General features: G+C 42.2%; 1 protein-coding gene across 1 annotated transcript in view; it reads right to left on the bottom strand.

Annotated features, from left to right (window-relative positions):
* Positions 1–24,350, bottom strand: part of BPIFB2 (BPI fold containing family B member 2) — a 31,802-nt gene extending 7,452 nt beyond the window's left edge. The window contains exons 1-12 of the mRNA XM_043980796.1: positions 24,285–24,350; positions 22,707–22,830; positions 17,979–18,072; positions 15,243–15,347; positions 12,916–13,062; positions 10,897–10,954; positions 9,175–9,235; positions 7,930–8,021; positions 6,296–6,481; positions 4,029–4,082; positions 3,280–3,450; positions 172–239 (exon numbers count right to left, since the gene is read on the bottom strand). Coding sequence (XP_043836731.1) covers positions 172–239; positions 3,280–3,450; positions 4,029–4,082; positions 6,296–6,481; positions 7,930–8,021; positions 9,175–9,235; positions 10,897–10,954; positions 12,916–13,062; positions 15,243–15,347; positions 17,979–18,072; positions 22,707–22,815 — 1,145 coding nt within the window. The 5' untranslated portion in view covers positions 22,816–22,830; positions 24,285–24,350. The remainder of the gene's footprint in view (positions 1–171; positions 240–3,279; positions 3,451–4,028; positions 4,083–6,295; positions 6,482–7,929; positions 8,022–9,174; positions 9,236–10,896; positions 10,955–12,915; positions 13,063–15,242; positions 15,348–17,978; positions 18,073–22,706; positions 22,831–24,284) is intronic.
* Between the last annotated feature and the right edge of the window lie 1,396 nt (positions 24,351–25,746).

Here is a 25,746-nt window from a genome sequence, read left to right on the forward strand (position 1 = left end):
AGAGTTTCAATGATTTGCCCAGAGTTGTCCAGGGAGTGAATAATTGAGGCAAGATTTGGAGCCTGCTTCTTTTCTCCCAAATCCCATGTTCTTTCCATGACTACATAGATGCTAGATTTTCCTGGCTACCCTTTGCCTTCCACCTATCAGTCTACAGGAGCTGTTCCTTACTTCAGTAATGATACATTAGCCTGCAGCTTCATTGCAGACACAATCATGTTGAGCTTCAGATTCACAATCTGTAATGAAAAGGGAAAGGAGAGTCAGGAAAGGAGCAATAGTTTACTGTGGGTTACATAAGCATACCAGTCTTCAAAGACATACTCAGAGTATTATAAGTGGCAGGATGGGAATGTGGGGAAAGTGATGGAGGGAAAGGGAAAAAATAACTATCCATCATTTCTGTACCTGTAGCTCTGGATTTACTGGACTTTGTACCCTCCTTCAACAATCAACAAATATTTATTAATTGGTTACTATGTGCTAGGATCTCTGCTAGACATTGGGAACACAAAGGAAAAAAAGGAAAGTTTATGTTCTCAAGAAGCTTGCATTCTATCAGGCGTGAAACATATATACATATAAATATATACAGGGCAGCTAGGTGGTACAGTGGATAAAGCACCGGTCCTAGATTCAGGAGGACCTGAGTTTAAATCCAGCCTCAGACATTTGACAGTTACTATCTGTGTGACCCTGGACAAGTCATAGCCCTGCCCCCCCAAAAAAAAATTTTTTATTTTTTTAAAAAGTATATTCAAAGCACTTGTCCTTTCTTTGACATAAGCCACTAGATGAAAGCAATAAGTTTGAAGGATCACAAAATAGTGCACTGGGGGGGGGGGGGAGAGGGTGTTAAGAATTTTAAGGAGAAAACAGAGATGATAAAGGATATGATAATGTAGAAGGAAATCCTAATCATTGTCAGAAAGTTGGAGGGTAGAAGAATGTGATATAAAAAGGAAGAAAAGAAGGATCACAGAACATTAACTATTAAGTATAGTTTCCTCATTTTTAAAAGGAGTGAGTTGTACTCAGTGGTTTCTAAATGGTACTTTGGGGAGGCAGCATGGTACAGTGGAAATAATTGATTTGGGATTCAACCCTGCCTCTACCACTTACTACCTGAGCAGGTCATTTTATCTTCCTGTGCCTCAGTTTCCTCACCTATTTAGTGAGAGTGGACTAGATATCCTCCAAAGTCCTTTCCCAGCTTATGTCTATGATCCTATAATTATTCAAAAAATGATAAATTATCAGAGCTGAAGAGCACCTTCAGCTTAGATATCATCTAGCTCTATATGTGAGGGATCATCATACTTTATCAAAGAGGAAACTGAGGTCTCCAACTATACCTTGACCCTAACATAGTGATGTCATTTTGGTCCTCTTCAAGCACAAGGAACAACAACTGGCCAAGATAATGGCAACCAAGGCATTGAGAAGTTTCTTACAGAAGAAAAAGGCTTAAAAGGAAATTGAGGGGGCAGCTAGGTGGCGCAGTGGATAAAGCACCAGCCCTAGATTCAGGAGGACCTGAGTTCAAATCTGGCCTCAGACACTTGACACTTACTAGCTGTCTGACCCTGGGCAAGTCACTTAACTCTCATTGCCTCACCCAAAAAAAGAAGGAAATTGAAATGTATAAATACTAACTGCTCTCAATGAGTTTGAGTCACTATGTGTAGAAAATCTCTATATACTGAGACAACTAAGGGGTATGATTACGCTCAGAAAAGAAATAGGAATAAAAGTTGCAAGGGGACAAATTTGGGTTTGATATAAGAGGAAAACTTCCTAACAATTAGAATCATCTTCAAATGGAATGACTTGCCTTGGAAAGCAACAGTTTTCTCCTCACTGGTGATCTTTAAACAAAGGCTAGATAACTACTTGCTGGATGTTACAGAGGGAATTCTTTGCTACACATGGATTAGATTACACAGGAAAGCCTCTGAGTTCCCTTCCAATTCTGGAATCCTGAGGTTGCACCAAAATCTGGAAGTGAGTAGAGTCTGTAAACTAGAAACTAATGAGTTTAACATAAATTCTTGGTAGAATTCTAGAACAGATTATTAAGGGGATGATTTGAGATAAGAATGATGAAATGATAGAAAAGAGAAGAGCCAGCAATGTTTCAGGAAGAGTAAATCATTCACTGTCTGAATTGGTAAGAGAGTGAAGTAAGTAGAACCAAAAGGAAAATATATACAGTGATTACAATGTAAGTAAAAGAAAATGACTAAAGGGAAATGACTTTGGAGTAAATGAAAGATCAACAACAACCCAGAAAAATGATAATGAAGCAAAACACCTTTCTTTTGATAGAAGAAAGAGACTACTAGGGCAGAATGTTGGATGCACTGTAAGATGCAGTCACTGTATCCAGTGATTTTTGCTTAACTACTCTTCTCCAGAAAGAGGGAAAGTTTAATTTTGAAGTGGGGTGAGAAAGGGGAACTATTACCAGAAATGACTGTGATATAAGAACAAACGATAACAATAGAACTTTTTTTTTTCAAAACATCATAACCATTATGGAATTGGCCTCACTATTCTGGAAAACAATTTAGAAAAATGTGAGAAGTCATTCAACTGTTCATACTCTTTGATCCAGAAATACTACCATTGGTAATTTTATTTTTTCTTTTCTTTTATTTCTTTTTCTATATTTTCCTACATTTCTTTTTCTTCTAGTGGGTATATCAAGGAGAGTGCTGGTAAATATTTAAACAACCAGTTCTCCAGGATGGGGGGAGGCATACAACAAACTTTTGAGTTTAATATGCATCATTAATACTTCCTCATCTCTTTATTAAATCTAGACAATCAACAAAACAATAAATTATGTCCTGGTTTTGAGTATTTGCCAATTTCTGAGGTGTGAACTCTCACACTGAAATTTTAGCAATTGGCTCTCTTGAACTCATTCAAGCTTGCTCCAACACATTCTTGGGACATTCTATTTCTTACAGCTAGAATTCCCTCCTGTCCCAAAGTCCTCAACTTCAGCCTCTTCCCTCAGCCTCGACTGTTAAAATCCAGTGTGTTCTTCCATGCATTCTATGTGCACTTAACCAATTCATCTGTGAACCTCAGGACCCTTATCTGTAGAATGGAAATGATGATGGCATCTGTCTCTAACCTCACATGCCCCTGGCAAAGTGCAGTGAATTCCCAAGCTCAGTACTCAGCCTGTGTAGTGTGCTTTAGGGTACTGGTCAGGTTGGAGAGGGAGTAGGCAGAACTTAAAGTCAGCTATTCCATCCTCATCCTTACCATATCCATAGAGAAGAGAGAGTTGAAGGCTGAGTTAGAAGAGACAGCCAACACCTCCAAATGGTAATTGAGCAATAGTGATGTTTTGTTCCTCTGGATCGTAGGGACAGGTGTAGCATTGATCCGGGCCTTCAATGTTATAGGCATGGACTTAGAGAATTGGCGGCGGACCTGTGGAGAGCAAAGAGAAAAAGGACCCTTCAGGATCCCTGCTGGATCCTAGGAGTGGAGTCACATCTCCTATGGTGCAGGATGCCCCATGAACCATAATCTTCCTATGTTTGTTGCAGAATAGAAAGAAAAAAGGGGGGCCACAAGATGTTCATCTATAGCCCCCAGTCATGAACTTTAATTACTAAGCTTGGGGTTAGCCCTATCCCACTAGGAACAAGCAACAAGTCTGGGACTGCCCAGTGTGGTGCAATGGTTAGAGCACTGGACTTAAAATCAGAAAGATTCATTCTCATTAGTTTGAATCTGGCTCACTTACTAGCTGTGTGACACTAAGCAATTCCACTTAACCCCATTTGCCTCAGTTTCCTCATCTATAAAATGAGCTAGAGAAGGAAATCACAAATCACTCCAGTATCTTTGCCAAGGAAACATCTGACACAACTCAACAACAACAAAGATGTGGCCCATCAGTCCAGGGCCACACACACACTCTTGCCCAGCAAATAAGGATCATACCATCCCTAGCCCTTTGTCACCACCAACCAGATACAGAGACAGACATTCCAGAAACCTACCTCAGGAATCAGGTTTCCCAGCACTGATGTGGTCAGCTGATTGTTTTTAGAGTTCTGAAAGTAATAATGATGATGATGATGAAGATGATAATGATAATAAATTCATTAGTGAAAAGCCACATAGCATACTGGAAAGAGCACTGAATAAGGAATCAGGAAACCTAGGTTTTAGTCCCAGTTTTGCCACTGACTCAGTGGGTAGCCTTGGACAAAGTCACTCCCACTCTGCCAGTCTCAGTTTATTCTTTATAAATATGCCAATTCAGGGAAACAAGCATTTAATTAGCAGAATATTTCCAAGTCAATAATCTTTGCATTGTCCTCCTTACAGGCATAATATGAGAACCAAATGGGAGAATAGAAGTAAAGATGACCTTGTAAAAGGCTATAAAGAGACAGTTTTCAAAGGAAACAATTTTTCCAAAGCAAGCTGTCAGTAGTCATGTGAAGAATGATACAAATCACTAACAACACAATTAATACAAATTAAGCAAGCCTGAAGTCTGGCCACATAGCCATGTTATTGGCATTTTTGTAGTAGCAAAAAAACAGAAGGAAAGTGAGTGCCTATGAGGTGGAGAAGGTCTGAACAAATTGGGACACACTGTAAGGGGATATCACTGCAACACAGGGAATAACAAATATAAAAAATTCAGATAAACTTGGCAAGACGTAAATGAATTTGTACAAAACAAGATAGGCAAAACCAGGAGAAAAATGTACACAGTAACCACAGGCCTATGAAAGAAAATGGCACTGAAAGACTTGGAAACTCTCATTAAGGCAATGATATTTTCGCTTCGGGTGACCGACCTTGAAATCTGCCTTCCTCCTCTCAGGAAATAAGGAATGAGGCACACATTTTCAGAAATGGACAATGCATTGATTTGTTTAGCTTGACTATATCTGTTTGTTACAAGAGAGAGCTGGTAATCTTGGCAATGTTGTTCTTGTTTATGGTGGGGTTGGGGGAGGTACTCAAGAAGTAGTAATAATATAAAAAACTTCAAAAACATTTAAAAAGAGGGAAAATTATCTGGTAATTTAGAAATGTCAGTTAATATTTTCATATTGTTGTTGCTCTTGTTAAAAATATCTTTTTTATTATCCACAAAGCCTGCATCCTATAACTAGTCAAGGCATGATGTGGAGGTGGCCTTGGGTTCTTGAAGGCCACACCAGAGGAAGAAGGGAAGGAACACAAACTCAGGAAGGTCTTAGTAAATTGAAATGGCTTTACATCTCTAGCCCTTCTTTGCTAGCCCACCATCCAAAAACCAACCTTCCTAAATGTAGAGTCTCTTCATCAAGAATTAACCATAGGGGCAGCTAGGTGGCGCAGTGGATAGAGCACCGGCCCTGGAGTCAGGAGTACCTGAGTTCAAATCTGGCCTCAGACACTTAACACTTACTAGCTGTGTGACCCTGGGCAAGTCACTTAACCCCAAGTGCCTCACTAAAAAAAAAAAAAAAAGAATTAACCATAAAGGAATGAATTTTCTAATCAAAGCAATTCACAAAACTACTTACTAAAGGCATGGAGAGGGGATTATTTGAGTGAAAAGTGAAAGTATCCATATGGATGAAATCAAAGACCTACACAATAAATTTTTCTGTAGGCTTATTTCCAGGGAGGGAAAAATGTGTCTGCAATGGTAAAACCATTTTCCTGGAAACACAGTCAGATTACCTTCCTTAATGCTATAATTGGCTCCAAAAAGCATCCACTCCCTCGACTTCCTTCCAAAGGAATATGTTCTATTTCACCCTTAAATTTCTCATTTCATGAGTTTTCTTAAGTCTCTTAAGAGTTAGGTAGATGGGGCAGCTAGGTGGTACAGTGGATAAAGCACTGGCCCTGGAGTCAGGAGGACCTGAGTTCAAATTCGACCTCAGACACTTAACACTTACTAGCTATGTGACCCTGGGCAAGTCACTTAACCCCAGTTGCCTCACCCAAAGAAAAAAAAAAGAGTTAGGTAGAGCAAAAATGTTAAATGAATTTTGGCATAATAATGATCCCACACATGCGTATAGCACTTAATACTTGTTCAAAGTGTTTCTATAGCCCTCATCTCATATGCAGGATCAAGTATTAGTTATTGTCTTTATTTTGCAGATAGGTAACCCCATAAAGAATACCAAAGAGGAATGCTAAGAAAAATGTGAAAAGAAACTTATAAAGAAACAATACTAAGGAAGGAAATGGAACAGTCCTCTTTCTATTGGTCATCACAGTTACCCACAGGAAGCCTTCCACCACTTACCAACTGTCCCGTGATGTCTAGATTAATGGACCCAGACTTCTGCATGAGGAAGTAGATTGAGTCAAACAGCTCCTTTGGGAGTGCAAAGTTAACCATGGCATTCTTAGCACCCACTTGTTGAGGCAGGGAGAAGGAGGACACTCGTGGAGGGAGAACAATCGGTTTACCCAGCAAGTAGAACGTGACCTAGTCAGAGAGTTTGAGGAAGAAAAACAGGGTCTTAATAGAGATCTCTATGACATCAGTATTATTCTTAAAGTCCAGGAGACTGTCCCGAGTATGGCAAGGTATCAGAGCAAGCTTAGACTACCAGCATTGGGGCATTGCTACAGTTGAATTTGGTCAGCAAAACTGATTCTTTTCATGGAGAGGGGCACAAGCTCATGAAGACCTGCCCCAGGTGCACGTTTGTAACACTGAACCTTCTTATATTGAGCCCTTTGAATCTGAGCTCACTGGTCCCAAAGCCTTGGGCAACTGCCATCTTGGAGCTACTTCTAACCTCACCCAATGCCAGCATTCTCATTACTATTACTGTCTAACTCCCTATCTAATCATTCTTGTCATCTATTTTCCCCCTCATAATTCACATGGCTTTCACTATATGTAAAGAGGAAGTTTCCTTCATACTTGATAGAGCCTTCCATGGTGGATGTCCATATCTTTCATGGTCTTTCATATAAACCACAGAAGCAGACATCTCTGTTGGCCTTCAGCATGGGTCTGGGGCCAAAGACCAAATAAGTGATCCAATTACTAATTATTTCATGTTGTTTTGGAGTTTTTTTAAAAGCACCTCTGCACTCTAGACCTATCAAGTTAATTTATTTCCATTAACTTGATTTCTATGTCTATAAAATGATGGGAATATATAATCTCTAAGGTCCCTCCCTTCTAGTGTTATGAATTCAACAAGTATTTATTAAGTGCTTACCATATGCAGAAGCTAGTATTAGGTGCTAGGGAAAATATAAAGTTTAGATAAGGCAAGATCACTGACCACATGGCCCTCTGGAGGAATATAAAATATACACAGTTACTATAATATTCCTTTATTCTTGTCTCTCCCTCTTCCCAACACATTACCTCTGCTCCTACAAAGTCAGTTTCCTTCTGGTTTTGCAGTACGTAATGTTCACACCCCAGGCTCTGTGCCTTTTTTTCAACTTCCCTCCCCTCATCTGAAGAGCACGGCTTCCTCTCTTCTCGAAATACTGCCGTCCTTTGAGCTCATCTTGTTCTGGCATCTTTTTTACTCAAGTCCCACTTCCTCCAGGAAGCCTGTCCTTACTACCCTCACCTATGGTAGTCCCACTTTCTCCAGGTTTCTGCAGTATCTAGATTCTGAATTGAATTTGTCCCTTGATCAAATCCCATGATGCATTCTTTCTTTGTTCACTGTGACAGGTTTTATCTTCCTCAAATAGGCTTTGAGCCCCCAAAGGGCAGAGACTGAACCTCTTTCTCCAATCTGCATCACAACATAGCCCAGCCAGCTACTCAGGGAATCCTAGGCTGTTTGGGCTATTAGGAAAGCAAATCCTTTGTTGTAACCTGAAGATTCCAAGACTAAAAGATAGAAGATATAGCATGTGATTGAAGACTAGTGAGTAATAGATAAGCTCAGCACTTACACTGATATTCAGCGACATATGTTCTTTGGTGATGGTAGGTAGTTGGGTCAAAGAGTAGCTGATCTGGGATTCAGGACCAAGAGGGTGAAGACCTGGAATTATAAAAGAACAGAATCTCCAGGTTAGAACCACCATTAGACATTATCTAGTGCAATAAAGATCACTAGGTGCAGTGGATGGAGCACTGGACCAGACTCAGGAAGACCTGAGTTCAGTTCTAGCCTCAGAGACTTTCTAGCTGTGAAAATTACCTGGGCAAATTACCTAAGCCCTGTCTGCCTGTGTTTCCCCATCTGTAAATGGGAATAATAATAGCACCTACCTCCCAAGGTTGTTGTGAGCATAAAATGAGATATTTGCAAAGTACTTGGCACATAGTAGGAGCTCTAAAAAAATCTCATTTTCTTCCTTCCAATACTCTCATTAAATAAAGGAAGAAAATGAAGCCAAATAAGAGGAAATGTTGCCTGCCTGAAGTCATGAAAAGAGTTAGCAGTAGAACTAGTCTGTTTATGGTTCTAAGGACACTTCCAAAACCACCATTCTGTATCCGATAGTTCAACAGTCTTTCTAGTTCTATTGTTCTATGGGTCTTGGCATAGGCATCACATAGAAAGATCACTGGACTTGGAGTCAAACAACAAGGGTTTGACCATCTTCGATACTGATGAGGTGGATGAATCATTTTACCACTCTGAGCCTCAGTTTCCTTACATAAGATGGGAATGATAAGAGTGGTAACATGGTATCTTAGAAAGAACACTCAATTTGTAATGGAAGAACCAAACTTCAGATTCTAGACCTACTTACTACTCACCTGACTTGAGACTTTAGGCAACTTAATGCTTTGAGGCTTCAGCTTTCTTATGCATAAAATGAAGAGAGTTGAAGCAGAGATCTCAAAAGTCATTCAAAAGTTCCATATCCCATGATTCTATGAACCAAATTTTTGAATTATCTAGATTACAGGGTTGCTTCCTAAGCTGGAAGATTACATAAGATGGCTTCCTCACATTGCCCAAGACACAAGCCTGCACACAGAGCAGGTGTCCATGTTGGAGATGCATTGATGGCTGATGGCTGATAGCTTCCAGAGATCTACACTCCCAGATACTGGCTAAGTACTCACTGCTCTCCTGACTGATAATTGATGATCCTTTAATCTGAGGGGCCTCTGTGATACCCCATGAATCTGGGCCAAGCCAGAGGGTGAGCAGTCAAATCAAGTCAGCCTATAACACTTACCCAGCAGTGTACCCATATAAACATTCAGTCCTTCAATCAGGAATTGGAGCCTCGAACATAGCTGTACCAACCAGAAGGAGGACAAACATCTTGTTAATTAATCATATGGTCAAGGCTAAAGAAGGCAGAGCTGGTGGCCATCTACACCAATCAATCAATCAAGCAGCATTTATTAAGTGCTTATCATGTGGCAGCCCATGCTAAGCACTGGACACACAACCAAAAAGGAAATGAAGTACTTGTCCACAAGGAGGTCACATTCTAATGTAGGAGACAACACATACATAAATAGATAAATACAAAAGAGTAAATGGAATATAACCTTAGAGAGAAAGACATTAGCAACTGGGGGATTGAGCTAGATATCCTGCAAGGTCCACCCTCCAAAGTCCCTCCCTTCCCAATGAGCCTGAAATGGCTTCAGTGGGGATAAAGACTTTCATCCTCAAATGGAAGACAAGACTGAAAAGGTCAATTAGGCTGAGAGAGTTAACCCAGGACCAAATAGATATTCATGGGGAAGGAGGTGGAAAGGGTAACATGCAGCAGGTCTTAGAGTCTCTCTTGGAGTTAATAGGAAAGTGGAGGAAAGAGCAGAGACCTTGGAAAAGGGGGTAGGGGAATTAAGGAGAATAGAAACAGGGTACAGAACCACCAAAGGGGTGGGGGACACCAAAGACAAACCTGACCCACTTCAAAGTCTTGGTCCCTCTAGCTCAGTCCTGGGGACAGTGTTTCCCTCCCTTCAGGACTTTTCTATTGGTACAAAAGTGATTAGAAGGGATACAGAAACATTAATTAATGCTAAAGAGTTGCTATCAAGTCATATCCTTTCCACAGGAACCCATGATGGATTCCTACTTGACTTTCATTTCAGGAAATAATGTTTATCTGCTGACAAATACCTCTTTTTCTGTCCTCAGGAAAATGTACGCTATGTAAGCTGAAACATTTCCCTTTTTGCTGTAGGGCCCAGGACATTCAGAGCCACATTTCCTGGCCCAGAGTTTTAAGCAACTCATCCAGATTCCTAGAAAGCTCCCGTGCCCAATACTCCTGGAAAGGCATGTCTTCTGTTTCAATCTATTCTAAAGTAGGCAGAGGAGGGATGATCAACACCTCTTAAAGCAGCAACAAGAACCCTTCACAATGTACACACAGAACTTTGGGATTTTTCAAACTGTGTCTACATCCACCATCCCCTTTGAAACTTGGGGTTTCCCAACTCGACAGGGATCAGACTTTCCTCATTTACAGATGGCAAAACTGTGCAAGGAAGTCCTAAGAAGGATGTAAGGAGAAGTTGGGTAGGATTTGAATGGCTGATGGTGGGAGGATGCAGGAGGAGACTCCTACAGAGTCCTAGACCTCTCCAGCCACCTCCATAAGTCCCGGCCGGGGGGGGGGGGGGGGCATAAGCAGCAGTCAGATTGTTTGTGTCCACCACCACTCTTCCAGGCTGCCAAGGGCTACTGTTCCTCCATCCCCACCAGCTGAAACAAGCCCCAAGCCTAGAACAGGACCCCTCCAGCTGGATGCCGGCCTGGCCCTTCAATTCATTTGGCAAAATAGACAACATGGTGTGTTTCCCAGAGAAGAGAAAAGGCCTTGCTCCAAAATCTCCTCCCACTGATGCTTGACATTCTCTTATGATCAGAGTTGTTCCTTTCCTTAGCTTTTGTCTTAAACATTCCAAAAAGTTGAAGTCAAAAGGTTCTTTACCTTATCAGGTAAGATAATCCTAATATATCCCGCCATAGGCTTCCATAATTCTTTTAACCTAGAGAGGTCAATTAAAACATGCCTATTAGATGGAGCAAATGCACATCCCTTCAGCTCCACAAGGAACTCACAGCCCAAGTGTCCAGGGTGTAAGACACTCCCTGCCTTCACCTGGGCTGCCTCACCTGCAGCTTCTTCCAGCATTCCCCATCAGGATATACCTAAGGGCCATCCCCTATGGTGAAACACTAAGGAAGGTTTGTATGAAGCTCACAGTCTTTCCAGGAAAGATGGGACCATCTGGTCTGACCTATACCTAGATCCTGGAGGCAGCTAGACGACACAGTGGATAGAACACCAGGCCTGGAGTCAGGAAGATCTTAGTTCAAATCCAGCCTTAGAAGTGTGACCCTGAGCAAGTCACTTACCCCTGTTTGCCTCAGTTTCCTCATTTCTAAAATGAGTTGGAAAAGGAAATGGCAAATCACTCCAAGACCCCCAAATGGGGTCATGGAGAGTCAGGCACAATTGAAACAACTGAACGACAATAAAATACCTGGATCCTAATCCCTTCTGTGAAATTCACCTCATGGGGTCACCCAGTCTCTGCCCAGTCACTCCCAAGTGAGCCATTCCATTCTTGAGCAGCTGTACTTTTTAGGACATGTTTCTCTACATGGAGGCAGAATCTGCCTCCCTTCCCTTCTTCTGACTGCTCCAAGTTCAGCACTCTGGGGCCAAGCAAAAAAAGTCTAAACTCTCTTCTACCTTTGGAATACTATTTGCATGTGACTACACCAGCTGCACTGGGTATTCTCAGCCACTGGGCAATTAAAGGTTCTGTCCAAACAATCGTGGTAGAAGGAAAGATGGCTGCAATACAGGGGAAAGATCACTGCATTTAAAGTCAGAGGATCTGAATCCCAGCTCTACTACTTGCGATGGAGAACAAATCATTGAAGCTTCCTGAGAATCTATTTTCTCACTATCTGTAAAAAGGAGGGGAGTCAATTCGATCTCTAAGTGCCCTTCCAGCTTTAAATGCCACAATTTCACATGACCCTGGCACTAGGAGTCAGGAGATCTGCATTCTAGTCCCAGTCCACCAGTGATCTGATGCCTATATGACCTTTGGCAGGTCATCAGTATCATAGACCATAGATTATCATAGCAGAAAGAAATCTTAGAGACCATCTAATCCAAAACCCTTTTTTTCCCAGAGGAGAAATTTAAGGCTCAGATTAGGGAAAATGATTTGCCCAAAGTCAGATGGCAAATGAGAATCAGCACTAAACACCTAAGACCCTGACTGACTCCTTTGTCCAGAGCCTTTTTTAATATGCCATGCGGAGGGAAGTCTCCATTTGCTCATCGGTTAATAAACAGGAAATAGGGAGTTAATGCTTTGGCTCATTGAATCATTGGCTCAGGAATACCCTACATATTTTTTTCTGGGACAAAACTGAAGTATTTGAGATGTCTGAGACCTCAAGTGTCACCAAAACTAAGTCATCTCCTACTCTGTTGTCTTTGCTTATGCTTTTCTCTATACCTAGAATTCCTCTCCTCTCCTGTTTACCCATGGAATTCCTACCCATTCTCAAATGGCAACTCATTCAGAAAGGTTTCTTTGATATCCCCCAGACTGATAAAAAAAATCCCCTTCAGACTTCAAATAGCACTTTGAACTTCTCTAATATAATATTGAGTATTATAGTTATGTATTGTCCTATTCCTTTACTATATAAGCTCAATGCAGTCAGGAACCCTGACAAATAAATTTGAATTTCCTAAATTCCAGAGGCTCTGCATATTTTTAATTTTTCACATAGACAAATGTGTTTATTAAATTAATGAAGGAATTAATGACTGAAAGTCTAGAATCCCTGGTATAACTGAAGACTCCCAGGAACTCTATCACTTAACCATCTCCCATCACTTGAATCATACAAAGTCTCACATGCATGCCCTGGCTGATGTGACACACACATGAAATAAAGAGATATTCAGAACACATACCCATCTTCTCTGTACGTAACACTGATTTCCTTAATTTTGGACTTGCAGAAAGAAACTCCCACAAATGGCGATCCGATGGTGGATTGAGTAATGACTATATCAGCCCCAATATCAATACCCACTCTTAGTTTCTGGAGATTAGTCTTTCTGTACAAAGAGAACCCAGAATTGACTTTTAATATCTTGTCATCTCATTGAGTTACTGTCTTCTATGTGATCCAATCTAATTGTCAGGGAGTTTGTTGTTTGGGCAAGGTTTTGTAACTCTTGTACCAAGCCATTAATTTCCTTCCCAATTCTTTCTTCCACAGTTCCCATTTCTGTTCTGGTTTTTTCTCTAACATTTTCATTTTTTTAACAAAAAAAAATTAACTCTTTTTTTAAACTTTTGCTTCATCTTACCCAAAAATTCTAGTTGAATTCATGCCTATACTGTGTTGTTCTTTGAAATTTTGCCTGTAGATATTTTGGAGTCATTCTCTTTTTCTGGGTTTGTGTCTTTGTCATCTCTGTTACCATAATAGGTTTTCTTGGTGAGATTTTTTTTTGCTTGTTTACTCATTTTTCCAGCCTACTTCCTGACTTTGGACTCGGATGTTAGGGCTGGGCTTTGTGCATTTCTGAAGAGAAAGTCTGGGATAGTCGTGTTGATGCTTTCTTGGGGTTTTGAATATTGTATTGTTCCAAGTCCCAAGAATAGCTCAGGCTGGGGGATTTGCCAGCTTTCAGAGCTTCCAAAGTGGTCTGATCCAGGTTAAATCCTAATTTCTATCTCCCTGGTCTGCAAGTTCCTGTTCTAGATTTGGATCTGGGCAACAGCAGAATGCTGCTGAATTCAGCCCCTCTCAGCCAGGTGGAAAGCTCTGTTGGTTCAGAGTGACAGAAATGCAGGTTCCCCTTTGGTCTGGAATTCCTGCCCTGGTTATGCTTCTGCAAGCTTCAGATTGGACTAGAGCTATAACTGTGGCCCTGCTCTGTTCCTGGGTTCGGTCACAACACTGCTGCTTGCTTCTGAACCTGCTCCTCTCTTGATTCTCTTAGGGGTGCTGGAGGTGCAGGGGTGATGATGAGGGTGGAGGCATGGTGCAGGTGCTTTCCTCAATCCACCCCTGATGTGTGACCAGGAACTGGGTAGTTGGTGGCAAAACTGCCAAATTGGCACATGTCACCATCACAGTGCCCCAGTCTTGGTCTGGGAGTGCCCCAGCATGAATTTGGGATTATTACTTGCCCACATGCATAGCCTCTTCCTGTGCTGGAGTGCTCCACACTCCTGGTCAGGTACCATTCTCACTGCCTGCAGACCTTTCTGTCTGTCCCCTTATCCTGATATGGATTGGGGGAAAATGATACTATGACATTTTTCTTGGGTTTCCCCAACAGAATTTGGTCTAGTACATTTTCCAGATCTGTCTGGAGGAGTTTCAGGGTGAAGGGAGCAACGGTCACTGTAATGCTTCTTGCTCTTCCTCCATCCTGACTATCCTTTCCTCTAGACTAGCCTTAGTCCTCACCCTTGATCTCTCTTCTACCTCTCCACTCTCTCTTCTCTCTAGGCTTCTTTGACACTGCTCTCTCCTGGTTCTCCCCCCTACCTGTCCATTTCTTCTCAGTCTCTTTTATTAGATCATTCATGCCCACTAAAAGCAGGTGTTCCCCTCCCCACCAGAGTTCTCTTCTGGGCCCTCTTCTCCATTTAAACTATCTTGCTTGGTGATCTCATTGGTTCCTATGTATTCAATAATCCCCTCTAGATTGAGGATTCCTAGATCTACTAATCTAGCCTTAACTTCTATCCTAACCTCCAATCTTTTATCTCCAACTGCCAGTTGGACATCTAGAACTGGATGTTCCATAAATACCTTTAACTCGTGTCTATTATTTAACTCATTTTCCCTCTTCAAAGATTCCTCTCTTCCTAATTTCCATATTGTTATTAAGGGAATTATTATGCTCCCCCTCATCCAGCCTCACAACCCAGGTGTCATCCTCTACTAAGTCTCAGTTTCTTCCAATTGAACAGGGATAACAACCCCATCCCTGACTATTGATCCAAATGAGATAACGTTTGGGAGTAGTACTTTAAGTAGGAGAAAGCATTGGGATGGGAGGTATAGAAAGGATTCCTGGGCAGCAGTCCCTGACCAAAGTGGAGTCCAAAAGAAGAGGAGCTGTTTGAAATCCTTATTGAGTCATTTTTGCCACTTGGGGGTTAGTAGGGTCCAGAATTTAAACACATTCCTCCAATTCCCAGCTCAACCTTTCCCACAGGAATCCCCTACACCCATTCCATCCCCCCCTTCCCCAGTCCAAGGGTGCATACTCACAAAAAAACTGTCATATTGATATGGCCAGCACCAGAGAGGCGAATCCCATAATTAGGGATAAATGTCAAATTAAAGTTGGAAATATCGTTGTCAACTATAAAAACCCTGTGGAAGGGGAAGTGAGCATTAGTGGATGGTTTCCAGGATGAGATTCTGTGTTCCATCTTGGACCCTGGCGTCAGAGGCAGCAAGGAAGCAAATAGAGATGTGACCCAGAGCAGGAGTCAAAACATGGGTGACTGGGGGCCTTCTAGCCAAACCAAATCCAACATTTCTAAAATAGAACTTATGATCTTTCCACCCAAACCTATCTCTCTTCCAAACTTCCCTATTCTGTCAAAGGCACCACCATCATCTATGTCTCCCAGGTACTCAACCTCAGGGTTATCCATGACCCCTAACTCCCTTGTCTCACATATCCAATCAATTGCCAAATTTTATCTCCACCTCCACAGCATCTCTCAAATCCAACCCTTGTCCTCCATTCACACAGTCACTGCCCTGGTCTAGGTCCTCATCACCTTTGACCTGAACCATTGCAATAGTCTTCTTGCCTTAAGTCTCTCCCCACTCTAACTCAACCTTCACACAACAAACCAAGTAATGTTCCTTAAGTACAGAAGTAAACAATGTCCCTACTCTCCCCCCTCACTCACCCTCACTTAATAACTTCCATTCTACTGTTTGGCATTCAAAGGTCTCCACAATCTGTCCCCTTCCTAGTTTTCCAGTCTTATTACACATTATTCTTGCACTCTATGAACCAGCCAAACTTATGCAGCACACCATCTCCCATCTCTGGGATGACTTTTTCAAAGATGTCTTTGCACTGGCTGGCCCCCATGCCGCCCTCCCTACACCACCACCACCTTTTAGAATCCTTTAAAACTCAGCTGAAGCCCCACCTACTTGAAGCTTTTTCTCATCCCCACCATAGCTCCTAGCACCCTCTCTGCCAAAGTGACCTGATATACTACTTAGCATATATAGATATATGTACGTGTGTGTATATATTTCAGCATATATTTATCTATGTTCATTGTGTCTTGACCAATTAAATATAAGGACCCTGAGAGCCAGCACTGTTTCATTTTTTTCCTTTGCAACCCTAACGCTTAGCAGAGGGCCAGGCACATAGTAGGTGCTTAATAAATTCTTGCTGATTGGTTGATTGGCAGCCAGCAGGAAGGGGCAAATTGAGAAGGTGTGTGGCTATAGATAAGTCATTCCCTTCTCTGGGAATTTTTTGAAAATGAGTAGGTTTAACTTTCTGACTTAAAATTATGCGACCTTAAGGTCCTTCCCTTCTCTTTTAAAGTTTCAAAATGTCAAGGGCATGCCAGAGAGACTTGGGCTCAATTGCACCAAAAATGAAAGTTCAATTCCTCATTGGTACCATCCAGTGTAGGAAAGACAGCCATCTGGGCCTATTATGTAGACATGAGTCTAGCCGGCATATGCCACATGACACAAGTTCCCATTTTCCCTTCCAGAGAGTTTTCCACAAATGACTGGCTTACTGACTGAATGGATTATGGATGAAAAAGAACTTATTAATCATTGACCATCTGCCAAGACCTATGTGAAACTCTGGAGGGTACAAGTAGAAAAGCAAAGACAGCCCCTCTTCTCAAGATGCTCACAGTCTAATGGGAGACACGACACACATGGAAGGTTTCCCTCTAAGTGAATGGCTGAGGGAGGGCTCAGCCATTTCTTTTCTGTCTCTTTTGTCTCCATGCCCACGCCACACTAGCCTAGCACTCATGGCCCCACGTGCCTTGGAAGGTGTCTGGCAGTGAAGTCCATCTGCACAGCCTGTTGGGGGAGGTGGCCCAGAGGCCTTCCCCATGAACACTGATCTCTCAGCACACAAACTCTGTGGGAATGTGGAGTCCTACAGAGAGGCCCCTTACAAAGGAGGGAGCCCCTAATTCAGGAAATGAAAGAAGACATCATAGATCTAAAACTGAAAAGTAGCTAGGTGGGGTAGTGGATAGAGCTCTGGACCTGGAGTCAGGAAGACCTAAGTTCAAATCTAGCCTCAGACACTTACTAGCAATATGGCTTGAGCAAGTTACTTATCCTCTTTTTGCCTCAGTCTCCTCAACTGTAAAATGGGGCCAATAACATTACCCATCTGGGTTATTATAAGGATCAAATGAGATAATATTTATAAAACAATTAGCATAGTGCCTGGCACATATAAATGCTAACTATCATTATTACAGAAGTAATCAATTCCAACCCCACTTTTTACAGAGGAGCAAAGAGAAGTGTAGGGAGGCCTTGCCTTAGAATCTTAGAATCTAGGCACCCCAGAGCTTAAATGAACTACAAAGGGCACCTAGTCTATCCAACCCTTAGCAGAGAAGGAATACCCTTTATAACATGTACATATACAATCTTGGTACACCTCTAATGACAGGGAGCTCACTACCTCATGAGCTCTTTCCACTGTGCTATACTAGAGAAAAGGAATAGGGATGCAATTTGAAGAGGACTCCATCCTTTGGTTTGACCAAGATCACAGAGCTAGCAACACTTCAGAGTTGTTATATAATACCACACTACCTCCCCTGGGAAGAACTGAGTGAATAAATCCTTGTGCTCAGATGTAGAGGATAGGAGAATATGAGAGGCACAACAATTTACAGTAGTCTGACTTAGATAGAGTAAGATTTGTCTGGAAAGGAACAGCAATAGTTGTGGGCACTGGCCCACCGGTGAACTTACGGGATTTGTTGGAAGTAACCTTCTTTGGGGTCAAGGATATCAGGGAGTCGGATCTTCAGGGCAGTCTTGAAATAGCTGTGTCCCATCTGTGCCACTGAATAAAAGAGGTAGAATTTCAAGGTGTCAAAGAATATCAAAGCCATGATGGACCATCTAATCCATCCCCCTCATTGTATAAGAGGGAAAGTGACTTGTCCAAGGTGAAACAGAAAAGTAGAATCAGAATCCACATAGCCTGGTATTCAATCTTTCCCCTATAGGACACCATAGTCCAGATTTCCCCAGACTTGGGGCCAGAGAGGAAGTTTCATGCCAGACTTTGGGGGAGGAGGAGGAAATGATTGCTTACATTTATAAGCATTTCATAGTTTCAAAGCCCTTTATATCCATTATCTCAGCTGACCCTCATAACTGCCTCATGAAGTAGGTAGAGAAAATATTATCATGCATCATTTGGCACACAGTTGACACTTAATAAATGCTTATTAACTGACTGACAGACTATTTGACGAGGGAATAAATGCCTTCATGGAAAGAAAGTAAATTACTCAAAGTCCTACAATTAATAAGTGGTCAAGCCAAGACAGGAAACCCACGCTTTAAGATTCAAAGTTCAGAAATATTAGAATCAAAGCACACCAAAGCCTAAGTAAACTACAAAAGGTACCTAGTCCATCCAACTCATTGAAGAGCAGCAAGGCACTCTATAACATGCCCAAAAGTAGTCATGCAATCTTTGTCCACTTCTAATGACTGGGAGTTCCCTACCTCCTGAACTCTTTCCACTGTACCGTACTAGAGAAAAGGAAGAGGGGTGCAACTTAAAGGTGATTTCATCTTTTAGCTCTTTATTGGGAGGACTGAGAGAGTAGCAGGATTCTAGGCCTCAGGGCCCAGCATCCTGGAGACATGACCAACCCTGAAGGAAGGTGTGCCCTCTGAATTCCTGGGCCAGAGGCATGATTTCCTCTTGAAATCAACAAAGGCAGATGCAGCCCTTGGAGGACAAAAGAAAGTCAAATAGAGTCTGGTGACAGAACCGGGAAAAGAGCAGGGCCTCTCAGACCTGGTTATTCAAAGGCAATCAGCCATTTCACTTGTGTATTCATCACATCAACCCACCATGGATCACTGACATCCTTTATCCTCTGCCAGCTGGAGGAATCCAAGGGCCCTCCTAGCCTAGACGTGACCTCAGGACCGGAAGGTTCCAGCAAAGACTACTGCAAATTTCTAGGTGACTCTGCTGGGCACATTTGAGGAAGGATATTGGCAAACCAAAGGATATATCCAGAAGAGGCTGACTTAGGAGGGTGAGGGGACTAAGGACTAAACCAGGATTGGTTGAAGGAACTGGCAGTGTTTAACCTAGAGACTCTGATAACTCATCGATTACTGGAAAGGTTGTTATACAGGAAAAGGATTAATCTCAAAGGGCAGAACCAGAACAGGGGGTAGAAGTGAACATTTAGACTTGAAAAGAGTGGAGTGGGTGCCTCAGGAAGAGGAGAGTGTCCCCCTAAGGACATCTTCAAATGGAGAATCACAAAAACCTCTGCTTACACACCCACCCTCCACTGAGGCCTTTGGAGGGGAGGTGCCTGTGGGAGGGGTCCAGCTACCAGTCCCTTCCCCTGGGGATTACCTTCCATTTACACTGCATACATCTTTTATGTACGTGGTTGTCGGCATTTTGTCTACCCCATTAGATTGTGAGCCCCCTTGAAAAAGACCTATATGTAGAGGCAGCTGGGTGGCGCAGTGGATAGAGTGCTGGCCCTGGATTCAGGAGGATCTGAGTTTGAATCTGGCCTCAGACACTTGACACTTACTAGCTGTGTGACCCCAGGCAAGTCACTTAACCCCAATTACCCTGCAAAAAAAGACCTATTTGTATAAAAATATCTATGGTAGCTCCTTTTGTGGTGGCAAAGAACTGGAAATTGAGGGGATGTCCATCAATTGGGGAATGGCTGAACAAATTGTGATGTATGATTGTGATGGAAAACTATTGTGCTATAAGAAATGACAAGCAGGATGGTTTCAGAAAAACCTGGGAAGACATATGAATTGATGCAAAAAGAAGGGAGTAAGAACCAAGAGAACACTCTACACAGTAACAGCAATATTGTAATAATGATCAAATGTGAAAGACTTGGCTACTCTGTTCAATACCAAAGGACATATGATGAAAAATGCCATCCACCTCCAGAAAGAGATCCGATGGACTCTAAGTGTAGGTTGAAGGATACTTTTTCACTTCCTTGATGTTGCTTGCTTTTTATTGATTTTTCCTTTTTTATTTTTGCAAAATGGCTAACATGGAAATATGTTTTGTGTGACTTTGCATGTATAATTGTCTCATACTGCTTTCTTTCTTAATGGGTGGGGGTTGGTAAGAGGGAGGGAAAAAATTTGGAAATCAACATTTTTTAAAATGAATGCTGAAAATAAACATTTTTAAATGTTACCATTTGGGGGCAGCCAGGTGGTGTAGTGGATAAAGCACCAGCCCTGGATTCAGGAGGACCTGAGTTCAAATCCAGCCTCAGACACTTGACACTAACTGTGTGACCCTGGGCAAGTCACTGAACCCTCATTGCCCCACAAAAAAAATAAAATAAAATGTTACCATTTTTAAATGAATGTTAAAAAATAAATAAACATTTTAAAATATTAACATTTTAATGAATGTTAAAAATAAACACTTCAGAGTATTATATGATCCCCTTTGAGGACAAGGACTGTGTGTTTTTGGTTTTGGTTTTATCCCCAGCATTTAGCACAGTGCCCAGCACATGGCAAATGTATAATTAGTGTTTCTTGACTGACAGGCTGTGAAAAGACAGAGGAGCTCTCTCTGAGGAGCCAAGAAGACCAGACCCATGATAGGGAACCCCATGCCTGGGACCAAACTTCAGTCAGAACCAATACAATACTTTTGTCTGACCCAAGAGGCACGTTCCTACAGCTCATGTCACTCCAATGACTCACTAATAAAACTTTTTTATGAATGCTAGGACAGACGGAACCTCAGTACACAGGACTTTAGAGTTAGGAGAGGCCCTTAGAACAGAAGACACCAGAGCTGGGAAAGGGGGCAGGGGTAGGAGGTGGGGGGTGTAGAATGTCAGAGATAGAAGGAACCTTAGAACACAGAATTTCAGGTCTGGGAGAGGACAGAAAATGTTAGGGCCAAAAGGCGCCTTAGAGATCATCTAGTACAATTCCCTTGTTTTATAAGGGGTTTTGGAAGATCAAATGAGATAATGGTTGTAAAGTGCTTAGCACAATGCCTGGAGTATAGTAAGGGTTATATGCTAGCTATTATTAATATTATTATTTCAAGGAGGGTTTTTTTTTGTTTTGGTGAAGCAAATGAGGATAAATGACTTGCCCAGGGTCACACAGCTAGTAAGTGTCAAGTGTCTGAGGCTGGATTTGAACTCAGGTCCTCCTGAATCCAGGGGCGGTGCTCTATCCACTGCGCCACCTAGCTGCCCCATTGTTATTATTTCAAATATTTTGTACACCAGAAAGTTTAATGTGAATGGCATTGCAGGAAAGAGAAGCATGTAGCCCAAGATAATGTGGTGAATTAGTGGCACCATTGGTTAGACTAGAAGACAGGCCTTATGACCCCAAAGCTAAAGCTCCCTTCACTATAAGGTACAGTCTCAGAACACATGCAAAACTACTGTGTAAGACCTGCCAGCGCTGAATGCCCAGCCAACATGAAACTTCCCAAATCTAAGCTAGCACACCTCCAGCTCTGAAGATTCACCATCATCTTCATCATCATCATCAGTGCCTCCCACCTGCATCCAACCCAAAAACCCTGACTCCTCACTGGCCCCTCCCTCGGGGCTCCTGGCTCCTGCTATACAATCGCTCTGCTCTGATTAAAGGGAGCAAAACACAAAGATTCATTTAATGCACCATGAATTCTACCACCAACATTCATCCCAAAGCCACTAAGTTTGAATCCTGCCTCAGACACTTACTAGCTAGCTGTGTAACTCTAAGCAAGGCTCTTACTTAACTTCTCAGGCTCAACTTCCTCATCTGCAAAATGGGGATATCACCTACTTCACAGGGTGGAAAATCGAATGAGATAATGTATAAAGTGCTTTGCAACTCTTAAAATTCCACATAAATGCCATTATTTTTGTTATGGTCTATTCATGTGACAAGTGGCACCCACAACTGAATACAGAGATATAACTAGGGAAAAGCTATTGGGGCAAAGTTTAGAGGATATAAAAATGTAGTGCATGTACTAGCACAGCCACAGAAACAATGGATTTATTAGCTAATCATTAACATGACTAATTAGTTTTAAGATGCTACCAGATAGGGGCAGCTAGATGGTGCAGTGGATAGAGCACCGGCCCTGGATTCAGGAGTATCTGAGTTCAAATCCGGCCTCAGACACTTTACACACTTACTAGCTGTATGACCCTGGACAAGTCACTTAACCCCAATTGCCTCACCAAAAAAAAAAAAAAAAGTACCAGATGATGCTGTTAATAACATTTTTTATAAGCCACTATAGTAACCAACTCCCCTCTCCCTTAACTTAGATGTGTGTATTCTTTCCACATCATAAATTACAAAGTTAATTTAAGGGCACCTCTTGAAGTGCTTGACCTGGGTTTGGTGCTTGTTCCATCACCGAAATGGCTAACTGCTATTCTTATTGACAAGATTGAGCAGGCTTTCACTTACCATAGTCGAGGGCTGGCTGGTTAATTCTGACCACAGTACTTGGTTCGAAGGCTTCACAGAATGGGACCAACATCCCAAGGAGAAATCCCAAAGTACAGATGAGAAACATTGTTGATCCTGGAGCCTGGTGAGAACAGATTAGCTGGTACCTCATCAAAAGGGTTGGGGGATTAAAATGGAGCTGGTTCTGTCAAAACGTATCCACAAAACAAGTTACACAAATCTCTTCACTTAATCAGCTCCCTCTTCTCCTTTTAGGAAATAAGGTAAAAGGGGAAATATAATCAGACTGAGAGTTGGGGACCTGGGTTCTAATCCCACATCTACCATTGATGGGATGTGTGACCTTGGACGTTTATTTCCCTTTCTGTGCCTCCATTTCATCCTCTATTAAATGGATGTGATGACTCCTGCCTCACCCACCTCACAGCATGGTTACAAGAAGCCCTTGGATGAAAAAGTGGGGAAAGTGCTTATCATTCAAATCCTTGCTAGAGCCAGGCCATTTTGGGGGAAGACTTTACCTCCATTTTCAGATTTAAGAGAGCTACAGAAGGAAAGAGAAGAAATGCTTTGGCAACATTTCCAGAGAAACACACACTAACCAGCCCAGGGGGTTCCCACCCTGGACCCAGTCATTTATTCCAGTAGATAAGCTTGGAGGCTGGGAGGCCTAATCCTGTGCACCTAGCTGCCTTAGACTTACTGGTGCTCAAGGAACATGCAAAGACCTTTTCTCATGGACCTTATAAAATCAGTGTGTAACCAAGGACTAGTCTCAACAGATGGCTTTGTTTCCCAGACTCTCTGTGACTCTAGACTTCCTATGTCAGGACTTGAATCCAACAAAGAATCTGCTGAAGGTCTAGTTAACCCTTTGCATACAAGGATTGGGTGAAAGAACTGGGGTAGGGGCAGCTAGGTGGCGCAGTGGATAGAGCACCCTGGATTCAGGAGGACCTGAGTTCAAATCCGGCCTCAGACATTTAACACTTGCTAGCTGTGTGACCCTGGGCAAGTCACTTAACTCCAATTGCCTCACCAAAAAAAAAAATAAGAAGAAGAAGAAAGAACTGGGGTAAAGAAGAATTCCATGAAGAGCTGTTGTGTAGACAAATGGTTAAAACTCAGTTTTCCTTAGAACCTTCCTTGGAGGAGCAATGGGTGAAACCTCCCATTGTGGTCCGGTTTCCTGATTTGGTGACTCCCTAATGCTGACCACCACTTCTTGACAGGCCAGAGTGATACTTCACTCCTGAGTCAACTCTCTCTCCTGACCTTTTTAAAAAATAAAATACATAAGAAAACAAAGGAAATATGGTTGTCCCTCTTCCAATTTTTTAAATCACCTCCCAGATTCCAAGTTAAGAATCCCTTATCTAATCTAACACCTTTATTTTGTAGATGAGGAGAACAGGTCCAAATATGGGAAGTTATTTGTCCAATGTCACACAGCTAGTAAATGGCAGTGTTGGCACAAGAACCCAGGTCTCCTGCTGAGATCTTAGCTTTGAAAGCCATCACCTCCTTGTGATCCCTTCCTCCCAACCAAGAAAAACCCAACTTTCCCATTCATACCTCAATCTGTTCCCTGCAGAAGATGGACCGTGGGTGGTTAGGCCTTGAGTGCTCCCTCTCTCTGGGTCAGTGACTGCCTTATAAGCCTCCAAAAGAGGATGACACTTTGGGAAAAGGGAACAGCAGCCATGAGCACCTTGTGCCCAGGGAGGGGCCCGTTTGCTTTCGATAGTCACTGTTTTCTCTGCAAATAAGGACCATTGCCAATTGGACTCGACCTTGATGAGGTGATAGGAATATGCCACGTTGCTGGGCTTAGCTGCCAAAGGGCTCATCAATGGGTTGACACCTTCATCTTCTGTCAATAGTCACCAGAGGATTCCCAGAAAGAGAGGACTCCTCGAAATCACAGCCATCTAGGATGAAGAAAATGTGCAGAAGCAAGATGATCTTCATCCCAGGGCTGTTGTAAAGAAAGAAATTTGTAAGCCTTGAAGAGTTTTAAGCTAGATTTGTAATTAATATGACCCTCAAGGCTACTTAGCAGCATTCAGAAAGGCACCAACTGTTGAAATCTAGTCTAGAATCAACAAGCATTTATTAAACACTTACTGTATAGCAGGGAAAGAGAATTGGGCTTGGAGTCAGTTCAAATTCTGGCTCTGCTACTAATTATCTAAGTGATCTTGGGTGACTCCCCCTTTCTAGTCTTCAGCTTTGCTTGGTATAAAATATATAGATCAGACTAGATTTTTCTTGAAAGGCCCTTCTAGTTTGAAATGCCATGATCAACTTTCAGCAAGACACAATAGCAGTTTCGAGACTGGTTGATGCCATGCTAAAAATGTTTGGTTCCACAGCAACAGACTGAGCCCTTGCTCTAGCTCCACCCTCACACCTGACATCAGGCCTAGGTTGAGCCCTAATGCTGGGTCAAGACTGAACTGCTCCCTGGCCCCAGGCAGAGCTCTAACCTCAGACTCACACTAAGCCCTAACTCTAATGGGCTGGCTCTCTTTCTGGGCATTCTCTGGTTACCACTGGCAGAAGATGAAGATACAACTCCAGATGGCTGACACATACACTATAGCTACCAAGGGGACAAAGAACAGAGTAGGGTTAGCTCAATACAAAATAGCCCCAATGAAAATTAAGACACTAATGCATGGGAGCAGCTAGGTGGTGCAGTGGATAGAGCACTGACCCTGGAGTCAGGAGTACCTTGGGCAAGTCACTTAACCCCAATTGCCTCACTAAAAAAAAAAAAAAAAGACACTAATGCACTATTGGTGAAGTAGTAGACTGATTCAATCACTCTGCAAAGAAATTTGGAACTATGCCTAAAGGGCTATAAAACCATACATACCCTTTGACCAAGCAATACCACTACTAGGTCTGTATCGTAAGGAGATTAAAAAAAAAAAAAGGAAAAGGACCTATAGGAACAAAAATGTTTATAGCAGCTCTTTTAGTAGTGGCAAACAATCAGAAATTGAGGGACTGCCCGTCAACTGAGGAATGG

Source organism: Dromiciops gliroides, chromosome 2 (assembly GCF_019393635.1).
Source record: "Dromiciops gliroides isolate mDroGli1 chromosome 2, mDroGli1.pri, whole genome shotgun sequence".
In the NCBI taxonomy this organism is placed as follows: Eukaryota; Metazoa; Chordata; class Mammalia; order Microbiotheria; family Microbiotheriidae; genus Dromiciops; species Dromiciops gliroides.